At 43.4% G+C, this 22,004-nt stretch overlaps 1 protein-coding gene across 2 annotated transcripts; it reads left to right on the top strand.

The window, feature by feature from the left end:
- Window positions 1–1,187: 1,187 nt before the first annotated feature.
- Window positions 1,188–21,472, top strand: LOC120053658 (E3 ubiquitin-protein ligase TRIM36-like). 2 transcript variants are annotated; one of them, XM_039000833.1, is made up of 10 exons: window positions 1,188–1,237; window positions 4,162–4,166; window positions 5,433–5,779; window positions 6,168–6,314; window positions 10,030–10,125; window positions 10,489–10,742; window positions 14,529–14,650; window positions 16,261–16,566; window positions 17,972–18,269; window positions 18,732–21,472. In XM_039000833.1, exons 1-10 carry the CDS (start codon window positions 1,203–1,205, stop codon window positions 19,087–19,089), a joined length of 1,968 nt encoding a protein of 655 aa, XP_038856761.1. In that variant the 5' UTR covers window positions 1,188–1,202; the 3' UTR covers window positions 19,090–21,472. The 2 variants fall into 2 exon arrangements, with proteins under 2 accessions (XP_038856761.1, XP_038856768.1); XM_039000840.1 differs by lacking the exon at window positions 4,162–4,166 and having other exon boundaries at window positions 1,188–1,233; window positions 5,436–5,779.
- Window positions 21,473–22,004: the final 532 nt, after the last annotated feature.

Here is a 22,004-nt window from a genome sequence, read left to right as displayed (position 1 = left end):
CATGGTATTTAATTCACTGTCGACTCAACAGCGCTCTTGAGTGCAATAGTCGTAATCTGTAACAAACGCTGGACAACTTTTAATAAGCTAAACGCCTCAAAAACAAAAAAGATATTCATCATGTCTGCAGTGTCGCGACGCAACTCAATTGTATCGGTAAGTGGAAATTGTACAGGTCATACTGGTTTTATATGACAAACTATGCTAAGTTAGTAACACCCCCGTGGAACGATACTGATTAATTATTGTTAGAGGTTTACAGACTCCATGGTTGACCTTATATTATTTCAAATTGCGAGGTCAAAATTAGGGTATTTCTATAGCAAGTACTCCTTCTCATATGGTAATGAGAATCTGTGGTTCCTTTTTTTCGAGGAATTGTTAGCTTTGCTGTAACCATTTTGTGCTTCCTCAGCTAACCAACAAGCTGATGCATGAACTTCCTAAACTACGTGCATAGCCTACCAGGGTAGACGCTACACTAATGTTTTGTTTAGGAAAAATTCAAATGTATTGATTAGTGTCAGGTGAGTTTGGTTTTGTTTGACGGTTTCAAAGTATTTGAAGTGAGCAAGCCTAATACAATGAAGAATGTGCTTTATTTTAGACGTATGCCTAGTCTATTAAAACTGGCTTCCCTTTCAAATGAAATGTTTAAAAAGTAACGATAATATCGGTTCATACTATGTATATTACTGTAGGCCAGCGTTTCCCAAAATCGTTCCTGGTTATCCCAAGGTGTGCTTTTTTTTTTTAATTTATTTTTTAACCTTAACAGTACACAGTTAATTCAAATAATCAAAGCTTGATGTTGACTTTAATCATCTGTGTAATGTAAGGGCAAAAAACAACAACAATGTGCACCCCTTGGGGACCCTAGGACCGAGTTGCTGTAGGCTTAGTCTTGTCTACCTGCCTGATCTCTCTTGTATGTGGGAGCAGTTCGCCTGAGACTACTGTAGACATAATAGTGCTGTCTGTGTCCACACCAGGTCCCTATCAAGAATATTGAGCGGGAGCTCATTTGTCCGATTTGTAAGGAGCTGTTTACGCACCCCCTCATCTTGCCCTGTCAGCACAGTGTTTGTCACAAGTGTGTCCGAGAGCTGCTGCTGTTGAACCATGAGGATTCCTTCGATGCTGGGTCTGAATGTTCCCTCCCTGGGAGCCCAGGACCACGATCCAGAGTGCCCTCGCCAAGCATGGAGAGGCTGGATAGGCTTGCAAGATCAGGTGCGTTTGAGTTTGGCCAGTCCTCATGCCCATATTGTGATTCTGACAACATCACATGCAATTTGCAGTGACGTTCTATGGACATGTCATACCCAGGTTCATCTTTCACATGTATTTGCTGAAAGTCATTCTCTGGGTTGTAGAATGAAATGGACACCACCACCGATCTCATCCAGTTTAAAATCATCATGTTAGATGTTCATACTTTTCCTCTAATCTTGTCCACTTTGAGATTGGTCTTAAGTTTCTTTAACAGAATGAAGTAACACGACAAGCATTTAAGTCATCACTTTTGTTTTGTCTAGACTCTAGTTCCATGTCCGTAAGGCATTCACTTCAAAAATCCTTTAAATTATAGTTCTATTGTGTGGATATTAGTAATACCAAGCAATTTCTTAACACAACATGCCTATCATTTTCAGCACCTTGATAGAATAAGGCTTGAGTTATGTACAGATGGTGGAACGAAGCATGACTGTTATCCCACTAAAGCATTTAAAATGCTTGAGTGCTGGTTGGGGGGGGGGGGCAATATTATTTGCTTTGCAAAAAAAAAGAGGTCAATGTCTAAGTCCAAGGCGCTAGCAGCATGGAGTGAGACAAGGCAGTCTTTCACCCTGCCACTCCAAAACACCAACCAATTCACATTTGCCCAACCTGAATGTGCCCATTCTTCATGTCCAGGTCTGCATCTATTAAAACAGTGGATACATTCAATGCTGTTTAGAAAAACAGGGTTATAGAGCTGGTAAAATTATAATACTTCCTTGGTCATCTTAAGAATCATTAACTAAATTACAACCCTTGTGAGGTTAGTAACCATTGCACTCATGCAGATTTAGTAACACAAAATCTGATAATTACTTTGACAATCTTAAAGGACATTACTTAAGGAATATTTTGGCAATGGGTTCCTTGATCTACTTCCCCAGTGTCAGATGTACTCGTGGATACCATTTTTATGTCTGTGTCCAGTATGAAGGAAGTTGGAGGTAGTTTTGCGAGCCAGTGCTAACTATCGTTACTCATAGATTTCCAGTCATTGCGCTATCTGCTAACTCCAACTTCCTTCATACTGGACACTGAGGCATAAAATGGTATCCACATGTTTATCTGACTCTGGGGAAGTAGATCAAGCACTCCATTGCCAAATTCTTTAAGTATCACTTTAACATACCTTTCAGTAAAAGTCTTAAATCTCTGACAGCATTACAGTAATGTTTTTTATCCTTGCTGACTGGATGTCAGCCCAGTGGTGGTCATGGTGGAATGAATGGGGGATTAAATGAACTGAAGCCAGGACTCCACTATATTTATCAGACAAGTGCTTTCAAAGCTAACAATGGTTTGTTACTGCAACCTCAATGTTTTCTTCACCTTGTTTTATTAGGATTCAGACCAGACTTTTTTTTTGTTTTAGAGTATGTTAAACTCAATGTACCTACAGATGTTTTGAAATATGTGATTTCACATGTTTTGACCTTAACCTTTTTTAAGAGGGCAATTTATTTTAAGCACTGTTGTGTTGGCACTTGTCCACTGTTATTGGAAGTACATCAGGTTTGACTCCACTTCTGTTCACATACTGTATATGTTAATCTCACTTCACTTCTTTGTCCATTGCTTGCAGCCACACTGCAGAGAAGGTCGTTTGGGAGGAGAGGTAGACGCGGGTTCCATTTTTTGAATAGCTGTAGTAGTGAGTACAGTGTTACTAGATCCCCCCTGTGAACCCCAACTTACTGTTACTCTACTGTACGTAACACACAGCTGACAATAGACCACCTGATCTTGGTAGACGTGGCATTCTGGCTTTTTAAAAAGTCTACTGAGCAAAGGCATAAATGTAAATTATGTCCTACCAAATTGTCTACATTTGGTGTTTTGTTCAGTTTTTTTTTTTTTCCTGGCCTGGTGCTTTCAGGGTTTAGTGCTCCCCTTTCAACACATGCATGTCTTAGTAAGTAGGTTGGAGAATGAGTGAGTGAGCGAGCTACAGCTCTGGATGGGAATCTCAGAGGTGAGAGAAATGGGAATGGACATAAAGGAATTGGTTTAAAGTGGAATTTCTTAATGCCTGGGCAAATGTAGAGGGGTTTCCCATCCCTGTAGCCTCTGATGCATTCAGTACCTTGTGGAGGAGGCCAGTAGATTCACTTTTAGAAGCAGCAGGGGACCTAGTTCTATGTAACACAACACAGGGGGTTAGTTTTAGATATGCCAAGATTCTCTAGAGCAAGGGGGTCAAACTCATTCCACGGAGGGCAGTGTCTGCAGGTTTCTGTATTTTTTTCCTCCTTTCAATTAATACCTAGACAACCAGGTGAGGGAAGTTCCTTACTAATTAGACCTGAATTCATCAATCAAGTAAAAAGGTGGAGTGACAACCCGCAGACACTCGGCCCTCCGTGGAATGAGTTTGACATGTGCACTAGATTATACCACTGCAACCTTCAATCATATGCCTGCTGACAGGCTTGCCCCAAGGATGCTTTTTTAGCACTACGGTTCATCTGTAATTGAAAATGATAACGTTTTAGAGACTCATGTGTTTGTAGAGATTGCTCTTAGCTACAAGCCAATGTTCTAACCAACTAATTTGTTCTATTTGATGTGACATGCCCCATAAAGCACACACATTTGTGACACGCCCCTAAAGCACAGTGCCAAACAAAACAATGGTCTTACTGAAACTTTAGCAGACATTTTTCATTCATTCAGTTTTTACTTATTTTTTTATGTTGTAGCGCTCAGTAGATGTTTTAAAAAGGCTATGCCGCAATTGTCCTAATGCTAGTGAAATATTCCCTATATTATAAACACTTCACAACATCTCTCCTAACAAGTGCATCTGAACAAGTATCTAAAATGGCACCAGAATGAGTCTTACTTAATGCAGGATACCAACCAGTCTTCCCTTTCATAGAGATCAAGTATTAAAGGCAACCAACAGCTTTGTCTGAAATCATTCATCTTGACAGTTTATTTTTCAAGTAGAGTTAAAAAAAGGTGTAGGGAGGATGTATTTCTCCCAGTGTGTACAGTATTTGGTTTAGTCACATACTCTTGGCAAGATTGCCTGCATCCCTTTTGTAATGCAGTCCTGGTAATGGTGATGAGGCTCTGTCGCATTATGATGACTCGAACCGTGTTAGTGATGTGGTTCTGTAGGTAACCCACCCCTTTGCCCTGCTATAATGGCCTTGCAATGACTCGTCAGTTTTTGCCCTGAGCTCTTTCTCTGCACTAGCAATCACCCTCTGAATCCCACTGTGGCAGCAGGCAGTGTGTCTCAGCCTGCTACCGTACACCTTGCTGTAGGCACATGCTGCAGCAACCTCCTCCCTCCCTGACCAGAACACCCACTCAGCCTAAGTATCTGTCCTATTAATATCCCCATCGCCTTCAGGCCAGGACACGTGGCCCCCACCTCATTGATTTTCCATCCCAATCCCCTCCCTGACCTGCCGCTTCATCCAATACATCAAGCCTGCTCACCCACTACTCTATCCTCCTCAGTCTGCCATTATTATACAGTCACACACACATTCCAAATGCAAACGCCATGATTGACCCGCATGCTTGCTTTGCGCCCACCACTCGTCTGTTGGTGCTCTGCAAAATGTTTTTTTTTCTTCCTTTGCTTGCCATTTTCCTAAATGCGTTTCATGCTCAGTGACAAGGTCCAGCTGTTTGCATCTGTCATGTGTCATGAATGCCTTTGTCTGCATTTTTTCTAATATTATGCTACAGCTTTGTAGTCTTTCTAGATGATGATGCTTTACAAGGCATCTGGTTGTGATGCATTGAACTGGACAAATGGTTTCAAAATGAATTTTCTCTGCAGGTAGTGGAAATCAATTACGTTCTTACCCTTTGGTTGATCTGTTCTGTGTCATTGCTTTTTCAGTTAGTTTTGTCAGTGGGTTTCCCACCTTTTACTTTCCACCTGATTTTGTAATTTATTTAAAATCATTTACATTTTACGTGAATCTTTATGTCCAGGTCATTGTAAACACATGCTCTTCCTATCTCTTGTGTGATCCATTATTGAGAGGGGTCACCCTGTAGCGAGAGCTGCCGGAGAAGGAAGGACCCGTGTTTGTTATGTCGTACACTGACCCTTCCAGTCTGTTTGTCCGCCTGTCTCTGTGCAGGCCCACCCTTCGATTAGTACTCTAATGGCTGTTCTGTCCTAGCAGGCTCCATCTCCTCACCAGGATGGAGACGTGGCTCTGTGACCCCCCGCGTTACCACTTTCCCGTGCCCAGGCTGCCAACACGATGTGGACCTGGGTGAGCGGGGCATGAGCATGCTCTTCCGGAACTTCACCCTGGAGAGCATCGTGGAGCGCTACCGGCAGGCAGCCCGCGCCGCCGTGGCCATCATGTGCAACATGTGCAAGCCGCCCCAGCAGGAGGCCACCAAGAGCTGCATGGACTGCAAGGCCAGCTACTGCAACGAGTGCTTCAAGTTCCACCACCCATGGGGCACCCCCAAAGCCCAGCACGAGTATGTGGGGCCCACCATGAATTTTAGGCCCAAGGTAGATACCCTTGTCCACCTCGGAGGGGTTTTCATTGTTTATCGCAAGCAGGTTTTTCTGGTGTTGATTTTAGAATAGTGACCTGCTCATGTCAATGATGGTGGATGACTCATTGAGTTGATCGGGTTAATGGTGCAGCCATCAGATATGTTGACAGGACTGGTCCTTAACCAGCTCACTAGCATTCATTGTTGCGATAAGTTTTAATTTGGGCTGACAATACCAGTCTCTTCTCTGCCTGTCTTTTGTTGTGCAGTTGCCCATTCAGAACTAATGATTTCTGGGCATTAAAAATGTCCTCCAGTACTTCTGTTTTGCATTTTGAGGTGTGACGTGTTTGCGGCATTGAAAATGTCAGCTAGTCCAATGTGTTTCTCACGTCCATCAGGTGCTGATGTGTCCGGAGCATGAGATGGAGAAGGTCAACATGTACTGCGAGGTGTGCCGCCGTCCAGTCTGTCACCTGTGCAAGCTGGGAGGCTCCCATGCCAACCACAAAGTCACATCCATGAGCAGTGCCTACAAGATCCTCAAGGTACCGTATAATGAACTGTTGTCTCGAACCGTTGACTTGACCTGACTTGAAAGGAATCAGGGGTGTGTACTCTAGGAACCAAATGGGCCGAAAGGGGAGGAACCTATCTGAATTTGTCCAATAAGAAAGTTTTGTTTTTTGTCGCAAGTATTTTTGCTACTATGTGTAGTAATGAATACATCCTTGGGGAAAGTGTTAGTTTTGAAGTGGTTGTCTGCTCAACTGGTCAGTGAAGCAGTGATGTTGACATACTACATGGCCAAAAGTATGTGGACACCTGATCTTCGAACATCTCATTCCAAAATCATGGTATTAATATGGCATTGCCCCCCCCCCCCCTTTGCTGCTATAACAGCCTTAACTCTTCTGTGTAGGCTTTCCACTAGATGTTGGAACATTGTTGCGGGGTCTTGCTTCCATTCAGGGCATTAGTAAGTTCGGGCACTGATTTTGGGCAATTAGGCCTGGCTTGCAGTTGGCATTCCAATTCATCACCAAAGGGGTTAAAGTCAGATTTCTGTGCAGGCCAGTCAAGTTCTTTCACACTGATCTCGACAAACTATTTTTGTATGGACTTCGCTTTGTGCATGGGGGCGTTGTCATGCTGAAACAGGAAAGGGCCTTCCACAAACTTGGAAGCACAGAATGGTCAAGAACAGCTTTTCCCAAACTCGGTCCTTGGGACACCAAGGGGTGCACATTTTGGGTTTTGCTGTAACACTACACAGCTGATTCAAATGATCAAAGCTTGATGATTAGTTCATTATTTTAATCAGCTGTGTAGTGCTAAGGCAAAAACTAAAACATGCACCCTTTGGGGTCCCGAGGACTGAGTTTGGGAAACCCTGGTCTAGATTGTAATGCTACAACGTACAATGACAATTTCCATTCACTGGAACTAAGGGGCCTAGCCCAAAACATGAAAAACAGTCCCTGACCATTATTCCTCCTCCACAAAACTTCACAGTTGGCACTATGCATTCGGGCAGGTAGCGTTCTCCTGGCATCCGACAAACCCAGATTAGTCCGTCGGACTGCCAGATGGTGAAGCCTGATTCATCACTCTAGAGAACGTGTTTCCACTGCTCCAGAGTCCAATGGCAGCAAGCTTTACACCACTCCAGCCGACGCATTGCGCTTGGTGATCTTAGGCTGCTCGGCAATTGGAAACCCATTTTCATTAAGCTCCTAACGAACAGTTCTTGCTTCTAGAGGCAGTTTGGAATTCGGTAGTGAGTGTTGCAACCGAGGACAGACTGCTTTTTAAAAACTCATTTTAGCACTCGGCGGTCCCGTTGTGAGCTTGTGTGGCCTACCACTTCTCAGCTGAGCCGTTGTTGCTCCTAGATGTTTCCACTTCTGAAAGGCTAATTAACCTCATTTGAGTCAATTGGAGATGTACCTGTGGATGTATTCCAAGGCCTACCTTCAAACTCAGTGCCTCTTTGCTTGACATCATGGGAAAATCAAAAGAAACCAGCCAAGACCCCAGAAAAAAAATTGTAGACCTACAAGTCTGGTTCATACTTGGGAGCAATTTCCAAATGCCTGACGGTACCACGTTCATCTGTACAAACAATAGTATGCAAACAAGTGTAAACACCATGGGACCACGCAGCTGTCATACCGCTCAGGAAGGAGCCGCGTTCTGTCTCCTAGAGATGAACATACTTTGGTGCGAAAAGTGCAAATCAATCCCAGAAGAACAGCAAAGGACCTTGTGAAGATACTAGAGGAAACAGGTACAAAAGTATCTATATCCACAGTAAAACGAGTCCTATATCGACATAACCTGAAAGGCCGCTCGGCAAGGAAGAAGCCACTGCTCCAAAACCGCCATAAAAAAGCTACGGACTACGGTTTGCAACTGCACATGGGGACAAAGATTGTGCTTTTTGGAGAAATGTCCTCTGGTCTGATGAAACAAAGATATAACTTTTTGGCCATAATGATCATCATTATGTTTGGAGGAAAAAGGGGGATGCTTGCAAGCCGAAGAACACCATCCCAACCGTGAAGCACGGGGGTGGCAGCATCATGTTGTGGGGGTGCTTTGCTGCAGGAGGGACTGGTGTACTTCACAAAATAGATAGCATCATGAGGTAGGAAAATGATGTTGCTTCAATATATCCACATCTCAAGACATCTGTCAGGAAGTTGAAGCTTGGTCGCTTGGAAGGGTCTTCCAAATGGACAATGACCCCAAGCATACTTCCAAAGTTGTGGAAAATGGCTTAAGGACAACAAAGTCAAGGTATTGGAGTGGCCATCACAAAGCCCTGACCTCAATGCTATAGAAATTGTGGGCAGAACTGAAAAAGCGTGTGCGAGCAAGGAGGCCTACAAACCTGACTCAGTTACACCAGCTCTGTCAGGAGGAATGGGCCAGAATTCACCCAACTTATTGTGGGAAGCTTGTGGAAGGCTACCCAAAACGTTTGACCCAAGTTAAACAATTTAAAGGCAATGCTACCAAATACTAATTGAGTGTATGTAAACTTCTGACCCACTGGGAATGTGATGCTGAAATAAATTAATATAACTTATTCTGACATTTCACATTCTTAAAATAAAGTTGGTGATCCTAACTGACCTACTACAGGGAATTTTTACTAGGATCAAATGTCAGGAATTGTGAAACTGAGTATAAATGTATTTAGCTAAGGTGTATGTAAACTTCCGACATCAAATGTATATACTGTTGTGGGGCGGCAGGTAGCCTAGTGGTTAGAGCGTTGGACTAGTAACCGAAAGGTTGCAAGATCGAATCCCCGAGCTGATAAGGTAAAAATCTGTCATTCTGCCCCTGAACAAGGGGACGCCATTGAAAATATGAATTTGTTCTTAACTGACTTGCCTAGTTAAATAAAGGTAAATAATAATACTGTATTCTAGGCTCATTCTATATAACTACTTAGTATGTGAATGGGTATACATGTCTGCCCACCATTCACATGTGTATTTATCTTCCGGTCTCTGGTCCGGAAGCTTATTTCCCATGGAGTTTTTGCATTGTGTGTTTAGACACTGTTTTCTCAACAGCTCATTTCAGTAGATCTACTGCTGTACATAGCATTCTTAGTATACAGTATCTTGTGTAAATCTTTGTATAGATTGCATTTGGATGACTGTTAGTGCTATTTGGATTAATTGGATTTGTTCTGACATTTTTATTTATGTCTACTTAATTTACATCATTGTTAGGAGCTAGTAACTTAAGCGTTTTGCTGCACCTGCTATAACATCTGCTGAACTATGTAAACAACCAATAAATGATTTTATTTTGAGCCCCTTAATGAAATATTTATCAGTCATTTGTATCTGCTGAGTGGCACACGTCCACAGGATCAGTTTACCTTTGAGCAGTGTAATCCACATGTGCGGTCATCAACAAGCAACCCCCCCCCCCAGACTAGACAGAGGTCAGTCAGCCACTGAAAGCAGAGGGACAGAGGACTTTGTGTCCTTTGACTGTAATCTTAGAGGCCTATGGACACAGGCACCGGGCCTGACTCATCCATATTTAATGTAATCATTTGTATCTTATGCTTATCTATCTATTGAACATCTCTGACGATCTCTCTGCTGGCCTTACTGTATGCAGAGGCATATTGGGTGTTTTGTTCTGATGAACAACAGGAACATTCCGGGATGAGGTAGGATTTCAATCGGGTTTCTCAATGCTCTCAAATGTTCTTTGTTGTGATACCAACAGGAGAAGCTATCCAAGAGTATCCATTACTTAATCAGCAAAGAGGACCAAGTGAGGACTCAGATTTCCCACCTGGAGGTGTTGATCAATGAAACTGAGGCAAGTAGTTGTTGACGGAATAAAACTAGTCCTGTGTCTGACTGTTTGTCTTATATTAAATAACAAAGGGACATTGTCTGCACTGAGAAGGAAGGTCACATATTCAAATGCATGTAAATACATACTAATTTGCATGAATTCCACTGCAGAAGGGTTTGCTTAGTCTGACTTTGTCTGTACTGTATTATGATGGCTTTCTCTCGTTTACATTTTGTTGTAATATTACTTCTATGCTAGCCTGGTCCCAGATCTGGTTGTGCCATCATTCTTACTGTTCTTACTTTTTGTGCATGATGGCACAAACAGATTTCTATGCAGTATTATGGCACCATGATGCATTGACACCCTTCCCTACCTCTACAGGAGAATGGCAAGGTGGCGGAGTGTGGGGCCTATGACCACTTTGAGCGGCTGTTCCAGACCCTCCAGGAGAGGAAGTCTGAGATGCTGAACTCCATCGAGCAGTCGAGGACGCGGCGTCTGGAGCAGCTCAGGGGCCAGGTGGAGGAGTACCAGGGCATGCTGGAGAACAGTGGCCTGGTGGGCTACGCCCAGGAGGTCCTCAAGGAGACAGACCAATCCTGCTTCGTTCAGACGGCCAAGCAGCTGCACACCAGGTCAGCCTCCCCTCCAGGGACAAATTTCCCCTAGGTGCAGATCTAGGCTCAGCTTCCCCTCCAATCATAACCTAAACCAGTAGTGGGGAATTGCTAATCTGAGGGAAGATCAGCTTCTAGGGCAATTTCACCCTACACCGTCAGCCTCCAGCCCTGACTGCCTGCCACTCCCAACACATTAGTAAACAAAGGCACAGTAGAGACTGGCTCCCGACGGATACCATCAGTGGCGATAAAGGCTAATGGTTATTTAATATCACCATTGTTTAATTGAGGTCAGTAATCGAAAGGCCTTTATTCTTAAAGGACCCATTTTCAAACTATTACAGGCCAGAATGCCATTTCCCTGTGGCTGCTCTTGTCATCTAGGTTTCCTAATGGGGATTTGGGCCCTGTGACTCCTCCAGTACTAAAATAAATCTGCTTATGGGTAGGTTGAGTGTGTCAGAGATCCATGACACCAAGTATCAGGGACACTGGGACAGATTGGAATGGTGAAGTGCTGTTTACGTTCCCCATGTCCTGCTCGAGCTCTAATCCTGCTAATTAATCTAAAGTTGTACAAAAAAAAAAGCAGCTTTGGGACTTCATTCACCTAACACTTACATTCACCCACCCACACAAGTCTCCCATGCTCATTTATCTTGCCTGGGAAATGGTTCCCGCTCTGATAGTGGTCTCTTTGCTAGCATGTATTTATTTTGAATCCCCATTAGTTCCTGCCAAGGCAGCAGCTACTCTTCCTGGGGTCCAGCAAAATGAAGGCAGTTATACATTTGAAATACATTCATATCAGATTTCACAACATTAAGTGCGTGTCCTCAGGCGTATACTACCACATATCTGTAACACAAAATCCATTGTGTATAGTGCATATGTTATGTGTTTGTATGCATGTGTCTGTTTGTTGCTTCAGTCCCCGCTGTTCCATAAGGTGTATTATCAGATTTTTTTTTTTTAATCAAATTTTACTGCTGGAATGAGTTGATGTGGAATAGAGTTCCATGTAGTACAGCGTGCCTCTGTTCTGGACTGTGAAGAGACCTCTGGTGGCATGTTTTGTGGGGTATGCATGGGTGTCTGAGTTGTGTGCCAGTAGTTCAAACAGACCGGTGCATTCAACATGTCAATACCGCTCATAAATACAATTAGTGATGAACTCAATCTCTCCTCCACTTTGATCCACGTGATTGACATGGATATTATTGTTAGCGCTCTGTACATCCCAAGGGACAGCTGCCCTGTTCTGAGCCAATTGCAATTTTCCTAAGTCCCTCTGTGGCACCTGACCACACGACTGAACAGTAGTCCAGGTGCTGCAAAACTAGGGCCTGTAGGACCTGCCTTGATGATAGTGCTGTTAAGAAGGCAGAGCAGCGCTTTATTATGGACAGACTTCTCCCTATCTTAGCTACTGTTGTATCAATGTTTTGACCATGACAGTTTAATCCAGGGTTATTCCAAGCAGTTTAGTCACTTTAATTTCCACATTATTTATTACAAGATTTAGTTGAAGTTTAGTGAATGATTTGTCCCAAATACAATTATTTTAGTTTTTGAAATATTTAGGACTAAATTATTCCTTGCCACCGTTCTGAAACTAACTGCAGCTCTTTAAGTGTTGCAGTCATTTCAGTTGCTTTAGTAGCTGACGTGTTGAGTCATCCGCATACATAGACACACTGGCTTTACTTACTCTACGTTTTTTTCCCCCAGCAACAGACTATGATCGATAATGTCAGAAGCTGCACTGAAGTCTAAAAAAACAGCCCCCGCATTCTTTTTATCATCAGTTTCTCTCAGCCAATCAGTCATTTGTGTAAGTGAAGTTCTTGTTGAATGTCCTTCCCTATAAGCGTGCTGAAAATCTGTAAAATAACATTGTATCTGGTCAAACAATTTTTTCCCCTGAAGTTAACTAAGGGTTGGTAACAAGCTGATTGGTCGGCTATTTGAGCCAGTTAAGGGGGCTTTACTATTAGTGAAGGGAGTAACTTTTTCTTTCCTCCAAGCGTGAGGGGGCACACTTTCTAGTAGGCCTAAATTGGAAATGGGAATGACAATATTGTCCGCTATTGTCCTTAGTAATTTTCTATCCAAGTTGTCAGACCCCAGTGGCTTGTCATTGTTGCTAGACGACTATTTTTTTCACCTGTTCAACACTTGCTTTACCGAATTCAAAATGACAATGCTTGTCTATGATAATTTGTTTGGATATACTTGGATCTGTAGTGTCAGCGTTTGTTGCCTTCATTGCATGCCTACGTTTGATAATCTTGCCAATGAAAACGTGAAATGAGTTGTCATATCAGTGAGTTTTGTGATGTATGAGCCATCTGATTCAATGAATGATGGAGCTCTGTTTGCTTTTCTGCCCAAAATGTCATTTAAGGTGCTTCAAAGCTTTTTACTGTCTTTGTCATTTATCTTTTTTTCATAGTGTAGTTTATTTTTGTTTAGTCAGTTTTGGCAATCGGTTGTACAGCCAGTTTTGCCATCTCTTTTGCCTCATCCCTCTCAACCATACATTTTTTTTTTTAAATTCCTCATCAATCCATGGGGATTTAAGTCATTTTCTTAATGGGTGCATTGCTTATCCCAGTTAGTAACTGGGATAAGCAATTTTATGAATGTGTCAAGTGCAGCGTCTGGTTGCTCAAAATGGACCAACAAATAATATTCACATCAACAACCTCACTACAAAACTTATTGTATGTATTGTCATTAAACTAGACCAGACAGAGTAGAGGAACGAACAGCTCCAACCCAGGATCATGCCAGGGTCGTATTATACACTATTAGGCTCAGCCTTTGGAACGTTGGTTTTCCTAGATATGACTACTATATTGTGATCACTACATTCGATGGATTTGAATACTACTTTCAAACTAATTTCTGCATCATTAGGTAAGATATGATCAACACATGTTGATGATCTCATTCCTGTACTGTTTGTAACTACCCTGGTAGATTGATAACCTACACTAGGTTGCAGGCATTAGTTTTTGAAGATCGAATAATTTTTGAAAATTGAACCTTTATTTAACTAGGCAAGTCAGTTAAGAACAAGTTCTTGTTTACAATGACGGCATACCGGGGAACAGTGGGTTAACTGCCTTGTTCAGGGGCAGAATGACAGATTACCATGTCAGCTCTGGGATTCTATCCAGCAACCTTTCGGTTACTGGCCCAACGCTCTAACCACTAGGCTACCTGCCGCCTCATGAGTGGGCAGCCTGATGAAAGCCAGTCAATATTTCAATCACCCAGAAAATATACCTCTGTTGATATCACATGCATTTCACACATTATCCGGATACTGACTGTTAGCACTTGGTGGTCTATTACAGCTTCCCACCAGAATGGGCTTTAAGTGAGGCAGATGAACCTGTAGCCATATTAGCCAACAGTATTTAACATGAGATCCTCTAAGCTTTACAGGAATGTGGTTCTGAATATAAAGAGAAACACCTTGTCTTTTCTGTAATGTTATAACCATATATTGCTACCACTATCATCAAAGGTGTTCTGAGTGAGTTTGAGGCATAAAATCAATATCATCTGTTACTAGCAAATGAGTGATTTCGTGAACCTAGTTTCTTAAGCTACATATGTTAGCGTGGGCTATTTTTAACACTTCTGGGATGCTTGATAATTTCTTTCTTTACTGGGAAGCTTAGCAGAGCTGCAATAGTCTCGTAGCCAGTTATGGAGGGCAGCCATTCACTTTGTGTTCACTACAAAGTCAATAGCTGCCATTTTGTTTCCTCTTTTCTATCTCTCCAGAATTGCGAAATCCACTGAGTCTCTGAGGACGTTCCACCCCGCGGCTGACCCCTCCTTTGATGAGTTTGTGCTGGAAACTTCCAGAGAGGAGACTCTGCTGAAGGAGCTATGTTTTGGGGGAGGTGAGTTCCCCACCCCACACTCCTAATATGTAAAAATGTATGCAGACATTGCAATGCAAGCCCAAAGTTGAACCGTAATTTGTTGACACTCCTCATTGGTTCCCCTTTAACTCACCTCCGCCTCAACCCGTCAGTCACTTTCACCTCCTCCTGGGCTCTGCTCTCTGTTAAGACACTGGTAACCAGAAGCCCTTTTAATTCAATAAGCCGGTTACACTCCTGATATACACACAGGGATTTTGGCACAGAGAGCATTGCAGGGCTTTTTGCTGGTCCACTGCTTTGCATATAGACTCGATTTAGAGAAAAGGGAACTGTGCAGCGGGCTGGATATAATTATGTTCCTGTGAAAAGGAACTGATTTGACATGCGCATATTAAGTAGGGGCAGTGCTACCCTGGAAGTAAACAGGAGGCGTCTTATAGGCTCCCATCTAACTGTGGCTGTCCTCAGAATGAGTTCCAACCCTGCTCCTTCTGTCCCACAGGTATTACTGTGTGTATTGAATGGGCTTGTGAGCTCGTTGCGCTATAAAGATTACTGACCACAAAGGGGCCCTGCTTTGTCTCCCCGTAGTGAGACGAAGGGTCATCTGTGTTCGTTAGCGACAGTTGGTTGGCAGCGCGGGGGCCAGGCTGTCCTTAGGACAGGGTTCAGACCTGTAGAAGAGGGCTACATGGAGCAGCGCTGCATGGATTTCTCATTAAACTAGACCAGACAGAGTAGAGGAACGAACAGCTCCAACCCAGGACCAGGATCATGCCAGGGTCGTCTTCACAAGGCAACAAATGGAAGGAAACCGTTTGGGTGGGGGTCTGGGGATGGGGACTGTGACCTCCCCCTCCCAGATATATCACCCAAAGAGGTGATTTGTAATTTCAACCCCAGTACTCAAGCAGATCTCATTACGGTGTTGTGGAGTCTTCTATGCTCTCACTGGCTCTATATTTGAATCTATCCCCCCACTAGTTGAACCATAAAGGTGTTGTGCGTTCTCCTCCTTCCTAACCCAGCCCCTCCAGAGGCTGCAGTCTGGTCTCACAGCCAGTGAGAAACAAGGAGAAGCCTCTGTTCTTTGGTGTAATGCCTGTCCTGTCCCGTCCCGGCCGTAGCCTGATCAATAGGTTGTTTCTCTGAGAATAGCGGCGCTCTCAGGCTGGTAGCCCGCTGGGTTGGCAGACCGCCCAGTCCCCCCCCCCCCCCTCCAGTCCTGATCAAACCTGCTGGACCTGGCTGTGGCTGACAGGAAGCTATGTCTGCAGTGAGGGGAGGGGGGTGAAGGATTTGCAAAGTGCTTTTCCTGGCAATATTTTTTTAGCTTCTCAATCTTCCTGTCCATATTCTGTCTGTTCTGAGTTCAGTCACATCTCGTAAGAACTCCATGCACTTACATAAACCAGTGTGTCTATTTTAATTTTATTTCCAGATAACCAATACCATTTTAAAATAAGGTCTAGCATGTTTTGTATGGACCGTTGTGTCTGTCAAGGCTTACTTGTCCAAGGCTTGCTTATGTTAGTTTATCAATTTAGATATTTGTATTTTTTGGGAGACTTGGACTTTAACCTGACCCCCTCACTCTGCCATGTTCCTTTTCTCCGCCCTCTCAGTCCCCGAGCCTCCCATCATTGATCTGTCCCGTAGTCGCGTCTACAACGAGGGCTTGTTGTGCTGGCAGCTGGCTGAGGATACCCTGGCCACAGACCACCAGGTGCTGGAGTACAGGAGGCTGGGCGCGGAGCAGGATGAGGAGGGCGCCAGCCGCTGGCGCCTCACAGACAGGGTGTACGGCCCTAGCACAGTGGTGTGTGATCTGGAGGCCGACAGCCTCTACTCGTTCCGAGTCCGCAGCTGCCGCAACTCCCTCTACAGCCCCTACAGCCCAGAGGTCACCTTCCACACACCACCTGCCCCAGGTAGGCTCCAGGCACTGATGTCTCACAAACGCACTGAGGATGATGTCGTATTCATGTGTAGGGGTGGCACTCGTGATGGGCAGGGAGAGAGGTGGGCCTGGGCCATATTCTGAAACACGGCACTACTGGAATAGCAACTCATAACTAAAAAATGCTCGGCAATCATGTAACAATGCTTTAACGCCATTTCTGTGTTGCAGGAACTGGGAAAAACTAGTATACTGGGCTCTATAGCCGGCGTATATCTACTAGGCTGTGAAAGTAGAAGAAGATTACAAATAGACAGATGCTCCACTGTTCAAAGTGAACTGTGGGATAAAATACAGTGGACAGTTATGAAATCTCTGTGACTATCACTTCAGCAACCATCTCCTTTGTTGGATTGCAGAAATCACAGCCTTTTGAATGCTTTGTTTCTTTTAGACGGACTGAAGCGTTTCAGAGTCCCAGAGTAACAATATATCTGCTTACGACTTTCAAAGTGTTTTTCAGCCTCTGATGGTTAAGTGCTCTGATTTTAGCTGTCATATACCGTCTGTAAAGCACTAGATCTCTTTAATTCCTCAAGTCTATTGAATTGGACAGTCCCCACCCTCTCGTCCTAACTTCCATGTGTGTGTACAATTGCTGATCCATTTGGATTTTGTTTATCCTCCGTTGCCTCATTAGTCTGCAGTAAACTAGGGCTGAGAGCTGGGTCCACTGTGGATTGAAGCCCAGTGATAGGACTGGGAACCCACATTCCTGTGTCCTGACTGGGGATTTTTCGCAGTGGTGTGCACAGTGTGTTAGTAATGAGGTGGAATTCTGGGTCAATGCAGGCCTCAGACAGACCAGACATTACAGTAGCTGCAACATGCCTCACAAGTCAGTGTAGGCATACTGCATACTTATCATTACTGTACGACAATACATTTTTTTTTTTTTTTTTTTTAATGAAGGGTATCTTTAAGATCACTCAAGTTTGTGTAGTTCATGCAACAAGTGGCAAACGGCTAGTATTTTTGCCCTTGTTTGAGGGATTTTCGTGAATGAATTAAATGCTTTACCATGGAGACAGAATGCAATGGCTCATTGCACAGGCATAACTATATTAGTTGGTAAGTGAATTGTAATTATGGCCTTTGGCGTTGTAACTATTTTGAGATTGAGTCGCAGCAGATGTGGCTTAGAAAATAATTTCAAATAACCTTACATGAGAAGTAAATCATTGTTTGTCTTTCAATACATGGATAAATTTTGAAATTCTGTCAATTCCTTCACTTTTTTAAAAGATCTTTACAATAGCGCCCTCATGTGACACTTTATGAAAGCCCACCTTCTCCCTGGCATCCTGAGACGATGATCAAACAGGACATTCTATCTGCGTCTGACTTCCTTTTGTGTTGTTGCTCTCTTCCTGTAGCATTTGGCTTCTTATTCAACGACAATTGCGGCTTCAGCTCGGAGCGGCTGGCGTTGAGCAAGCGCCGTGACTCTGTGGAGAGCATGGCCGGCATGGCCTTCCTGCTGGCTGCTGAGCGTGTGCAGACAGGCAGCTACATGGGCCTGGACTATATCATCGGTGACACGGGCATCTCTCAGGGCAGACACTACTGGGCCTTCCACGTGGAGCCCCACTCCTACCTGGTCAAGGTGGGCGTGGCCTCTGATTCCAAACTGCTGGAGTGGATCCACAACCCCCGAGACACTAGTAGCCCCAGGTAAACTCTGCCGCCTCAGACTAACTCTATCACTCACTAAGGATTAGGACTGAGTCACAAAGAAGCCTGCGACGTAAGAAGCATTAACTTGTAAACCAGGGGTGGCAAACTCATTCCATGGAGGGCCTAGTGTCTGCTGGTTTTTCTTTTCAGATAGCCCAAGACAGCCAAGTGAGGAGCTCCTTACTAATTAGTGACCTTAATTCATCAATCAAGTACAAGGGAGGAGCGAAACCCTCAGCCCTCCGTGGAATGAGTTTGACACGTGCTATCGAGGGTTAATTCACAGAAAAGGCCTTTTCAACAATTCTTTCAAATATGTTTCTGCTATTACCTACTGTGGTTTTACTGTTATGTATATTTGAACAGGCTTCCAGGTAACAATGAGGAAACAATCAGTGTGACAGTATTATTGAATGGGCTGTAGTTGTAGGCTGACTGTTGCCTGTCTCCCACCTCCAGGTACGACCACGACAGTGGCCACGACAGTGGCAGCGAGGACACGTGCTATGATCTGTCCCAGCCCTTCACTCTGCTCACTGTGGGCATGGGCAAAATGTTCCTCCCCAAAGCTTCCATCTCTGCCGGCGGAGACCACGGCGACCACAGCAACCGGGTGCTGCCTATGCCACAGCGTATCGGCGTGTGCCTAGACTACGATGCGGGCCGGGTCTACTTCTACGATGCAGACACCATGAGGTGCCTTTACGAGCGGCAGTTGGACTGCTCCGGTACCATGTACCCTGCCTTCGGCCTCATGGGTAGTGGCAAGGTCCATCTAGAGGAGTTCATCACAGCAAAGCGGCTGTCGTATATGTGAGATGCTGGGCCTTCCACACACACAGGTCTCTCACACTCAACACTTGCCTTTGCGTTCATGTTGGTCTCTGCTTTCAGTCAGGTATGTTTGTAGTGATTTTTGTTTTTGTCTGCAGTACTTCAGCTGACTATTAATCCAGGTCTTTGTTTTTTAATGAACACCTATTTATGTATCACTACTAAGTCCAGTAAAACGTAGCCAAGAGAAACCTGAAGAGCCTTGCAGCTACGTCTATGTGCCTTTCACAGTAAATAGATCATCTAACAAACGCTATGATTTGTCTAACTGTGCACAACAGCAAGGCTAGTCATCACTTACAAGGGTGAGTGTATGTAGGTCACAAGGACCCCTCGGTTGAGAAACATCCCTACCAAAAATGTGTAATACAAATCATACCTAATCAATGTCCTAAGTCAAGAGTCTGTCAACACCAGTTTGTTACACTGCATTTGATTTGAACACGTGCTCAAAAAATTTTCACATTTTATTTTTAAAGACGAGCACACTTTCTTGCACTTAATGTCACTACCTAACCACTCTGAACACTATTTCAATGCTGAACACATTTATCTGAATCGTAACACTAAACATTCACGTTCAGGGTGTAATTCTAACGAGGTCTGTGTGCTACTCAGACCTAAATCGTGCGTTGGTGTCAGTGGGAGACTTTTGTCGTTAAATTACACTCACGGAGATTAGTTGTTGATCACTAAATTGTCACGTTAATGAATTTACCTTGCACTGCTGCCTCGGATGCAGTTGTTCAATAGCAGTGGTTGTTTTCTGTTTAGCACGGGGAATGTGAAACTTCAAACACTTCCATGTTCTCACTACACAAACTGTCCCACGGAACTCTACTACGATGCGACTTCTTCCTGACACATGTCATGTTAGTGTACAGAACTTAGACATTTGTTACGCACGTTGACGATTGGCTCTTGAGTATCAGCTAGGACAACAAGGTTTTAGGGCATACCACGGGTCTGTTCAGCAGCGTTTAAGAACCTTCCGATTTTAGAAATATATTGTGTAAACCGATCAGATGCTTTGTCCTCTAGAAAAGGGAGTAATTTTGTGCCTCTACATTTTCTATTTCTGAATGGTTACCCCTGCTGAACATAGCCCCGGTCCCCTCTGGCTTCTTTACATGGGTTTTTGGACAATATCTGTACATATGTTTTGTTTTCTTGAGGGTAAGGATAATCTGTTTTTCTCAGGTTTGTGGCCTATGGGCCTTGTGCTACTGGCCTATCAGCCCTGGAAAACTATACCTTTCTCCTCAACAGAATTTTACTTTTCATTGCGGCTTCCATAAATACATTAGTAATTTACTGTACCCTAATCTCAGCCTTTTAAGATTGTTCATATATCCAATAATAAACTGAAATTAACCATTTTAAATGTTTATCTCAATGTACATATCTAGTGGCATTATTTTTTTGGGGGGTGAAATAAGTCATAGATCTGCAATTTGTTTTCTATGAGTTTGTATGTGCTGTGACGTTTCTCAGCTTAGTCCAATTTGAGCAATTTGGGAAATTGGTGGAAAATTGTAGTTGGAACTAGATCATGTCTGACTGAATTTGTCAAGGGAGCATTTTAAATCTGTACGCCTCCTTTTCTGTGTGTTGTGATGTTTTAGGTCCACTTGAGTGTTGCGTATCCTAGAATTTGCTGCGTTAATTGTTTTGCTTATCTGAATCATGTAAGTTCATTTTGACGAACAACAATCTGTAGTCTTAATTTTAAATCCTAGCTGCTTCAGAATTGGTGCGCATAATTCTCTACCATTCCTTTTAGGACACAACACTTCTACCTGTTCCTTTTTTAAATGACTGTTGAAACACCTTTAAAAAGTCTATGCACTTAATTAACAGGTTCGGGATTGTGTTTATCACAGAATGTATTATTTACAGAACAAATTGAATGTCTCGTAGGTGCGTTTTTGTTAATTTGCTTATCTTGGGTCAAGTCACTAGTGGCCGCAGGAGTTGTCTTTCACAGTAGATATTTGCTATAGTGCTCGTCTTATTCTAGCTACTGTACATATCACTGCTGATTTTAGAAAAAGGGAATCCTATGGTTTTCAGTAGTAAGTTAAACCAAATATTCTGCAGACACTCAGTCTAATGGTTCAAGCTAGCACTTTAAACTGTAGCATGTATGCCTCGGCTGTGCAGGTCTGTGTGAATTGTTGTGCAATATTACGTACACTGCAGGGAATAGACCTGTTTTATTCTCCTATTGTAAGTAATGGGATATGTGATGTTCGCTTTCTGTGAGTGATGCTTTGATGTATATTAAGCGTTGTTTGTCATCAGAATCTTGAAATACTACGTTATTTTATTTGCTGTTTGGGATTTGTATGAAATAAACAAGTGTTTTAAACCAAATGTGTGTGGCTAATTTGTGTTCACTTTGAGTAAGGTTTTGTAAATGGTATGTGTATAATCCATGTCACCCCCCAGGGAAATGTGTTCTCTAGAAATAGAGCATTTTGAGACTGAAGTGCAAGGAAACTGGAAAATGTATGAAATGCACACATACTGACCTTTCTCCCTCTCCTCACTCCAGACCCTGATCCACCCATCCTCATTAGACAGCATGTGATGCTACTGCCTCTGCAGATAAAGTAAGCATATCTACCCTTACAAAAAAGTTATACAGGTCATTGACACAATTACTTCTGAGGCAGGAATTCTGTAGGATTTATGAAATCCTGAAGGGGAAAAGTTGACTTGGACTCATGCCGGAATCGGCTGTATCGTGCAGGAATTTTCAAAGATCCTGCACATCAGGTAAAAAATATGTATGTTCCTACAGGGTCAGCTAAATTCTTGCAGGAGTCCTGTGGGGGCAGAACCTGCAGGATTTGTTACTCCTGCAGAACATGCTATTTCTACAGGAAAGTGACA

This window comes from Salvelinus namaycush, chromosome 1 (genome assembly GCF_016432855.1).
Source record: "Salvelinus namaycush isolate Seneca chromosome 1, SaNama_1.0, whole genome shotgun sequence".
Classification (NCBI taxonomy): domain Eukaryota; kingdom Metazoa; phylum Chordata; class Actinopteri; order Salmoniformes; family Salmonidae; genus Salvelinus; species Salvelinus namaycush.
The sequence above is the reverse complement of the archived record's forward strand: the minus strand, read 5'-3'. Positions and strand labels throughout refer to the sequence as shown.

Bases quoted from the DNA above. Each gene is read 5' to 3' on its own strand.
- LOC120053658 (XM_039000833.1), top strand. From the start codon at position 1,203: ATGGAGAGGCTGGATAGGCTTGCAAGATCAGGTGC. The intron at 14,651-16,260 runs GTGAGTTCCCCA...CCGCCCTCTCAG, and splicing joins GGAGCTATGTTTTGGGGGAG to TCCCCGAGCCTCCCATCATT. The intron at 16,567-17,971 runs GTAGGCTCCAGG...CTCTTCCTGTAG, and splicing joins CCACACACCACCTGCCCCAG to CATTTGGCTTCTTATTCAAC.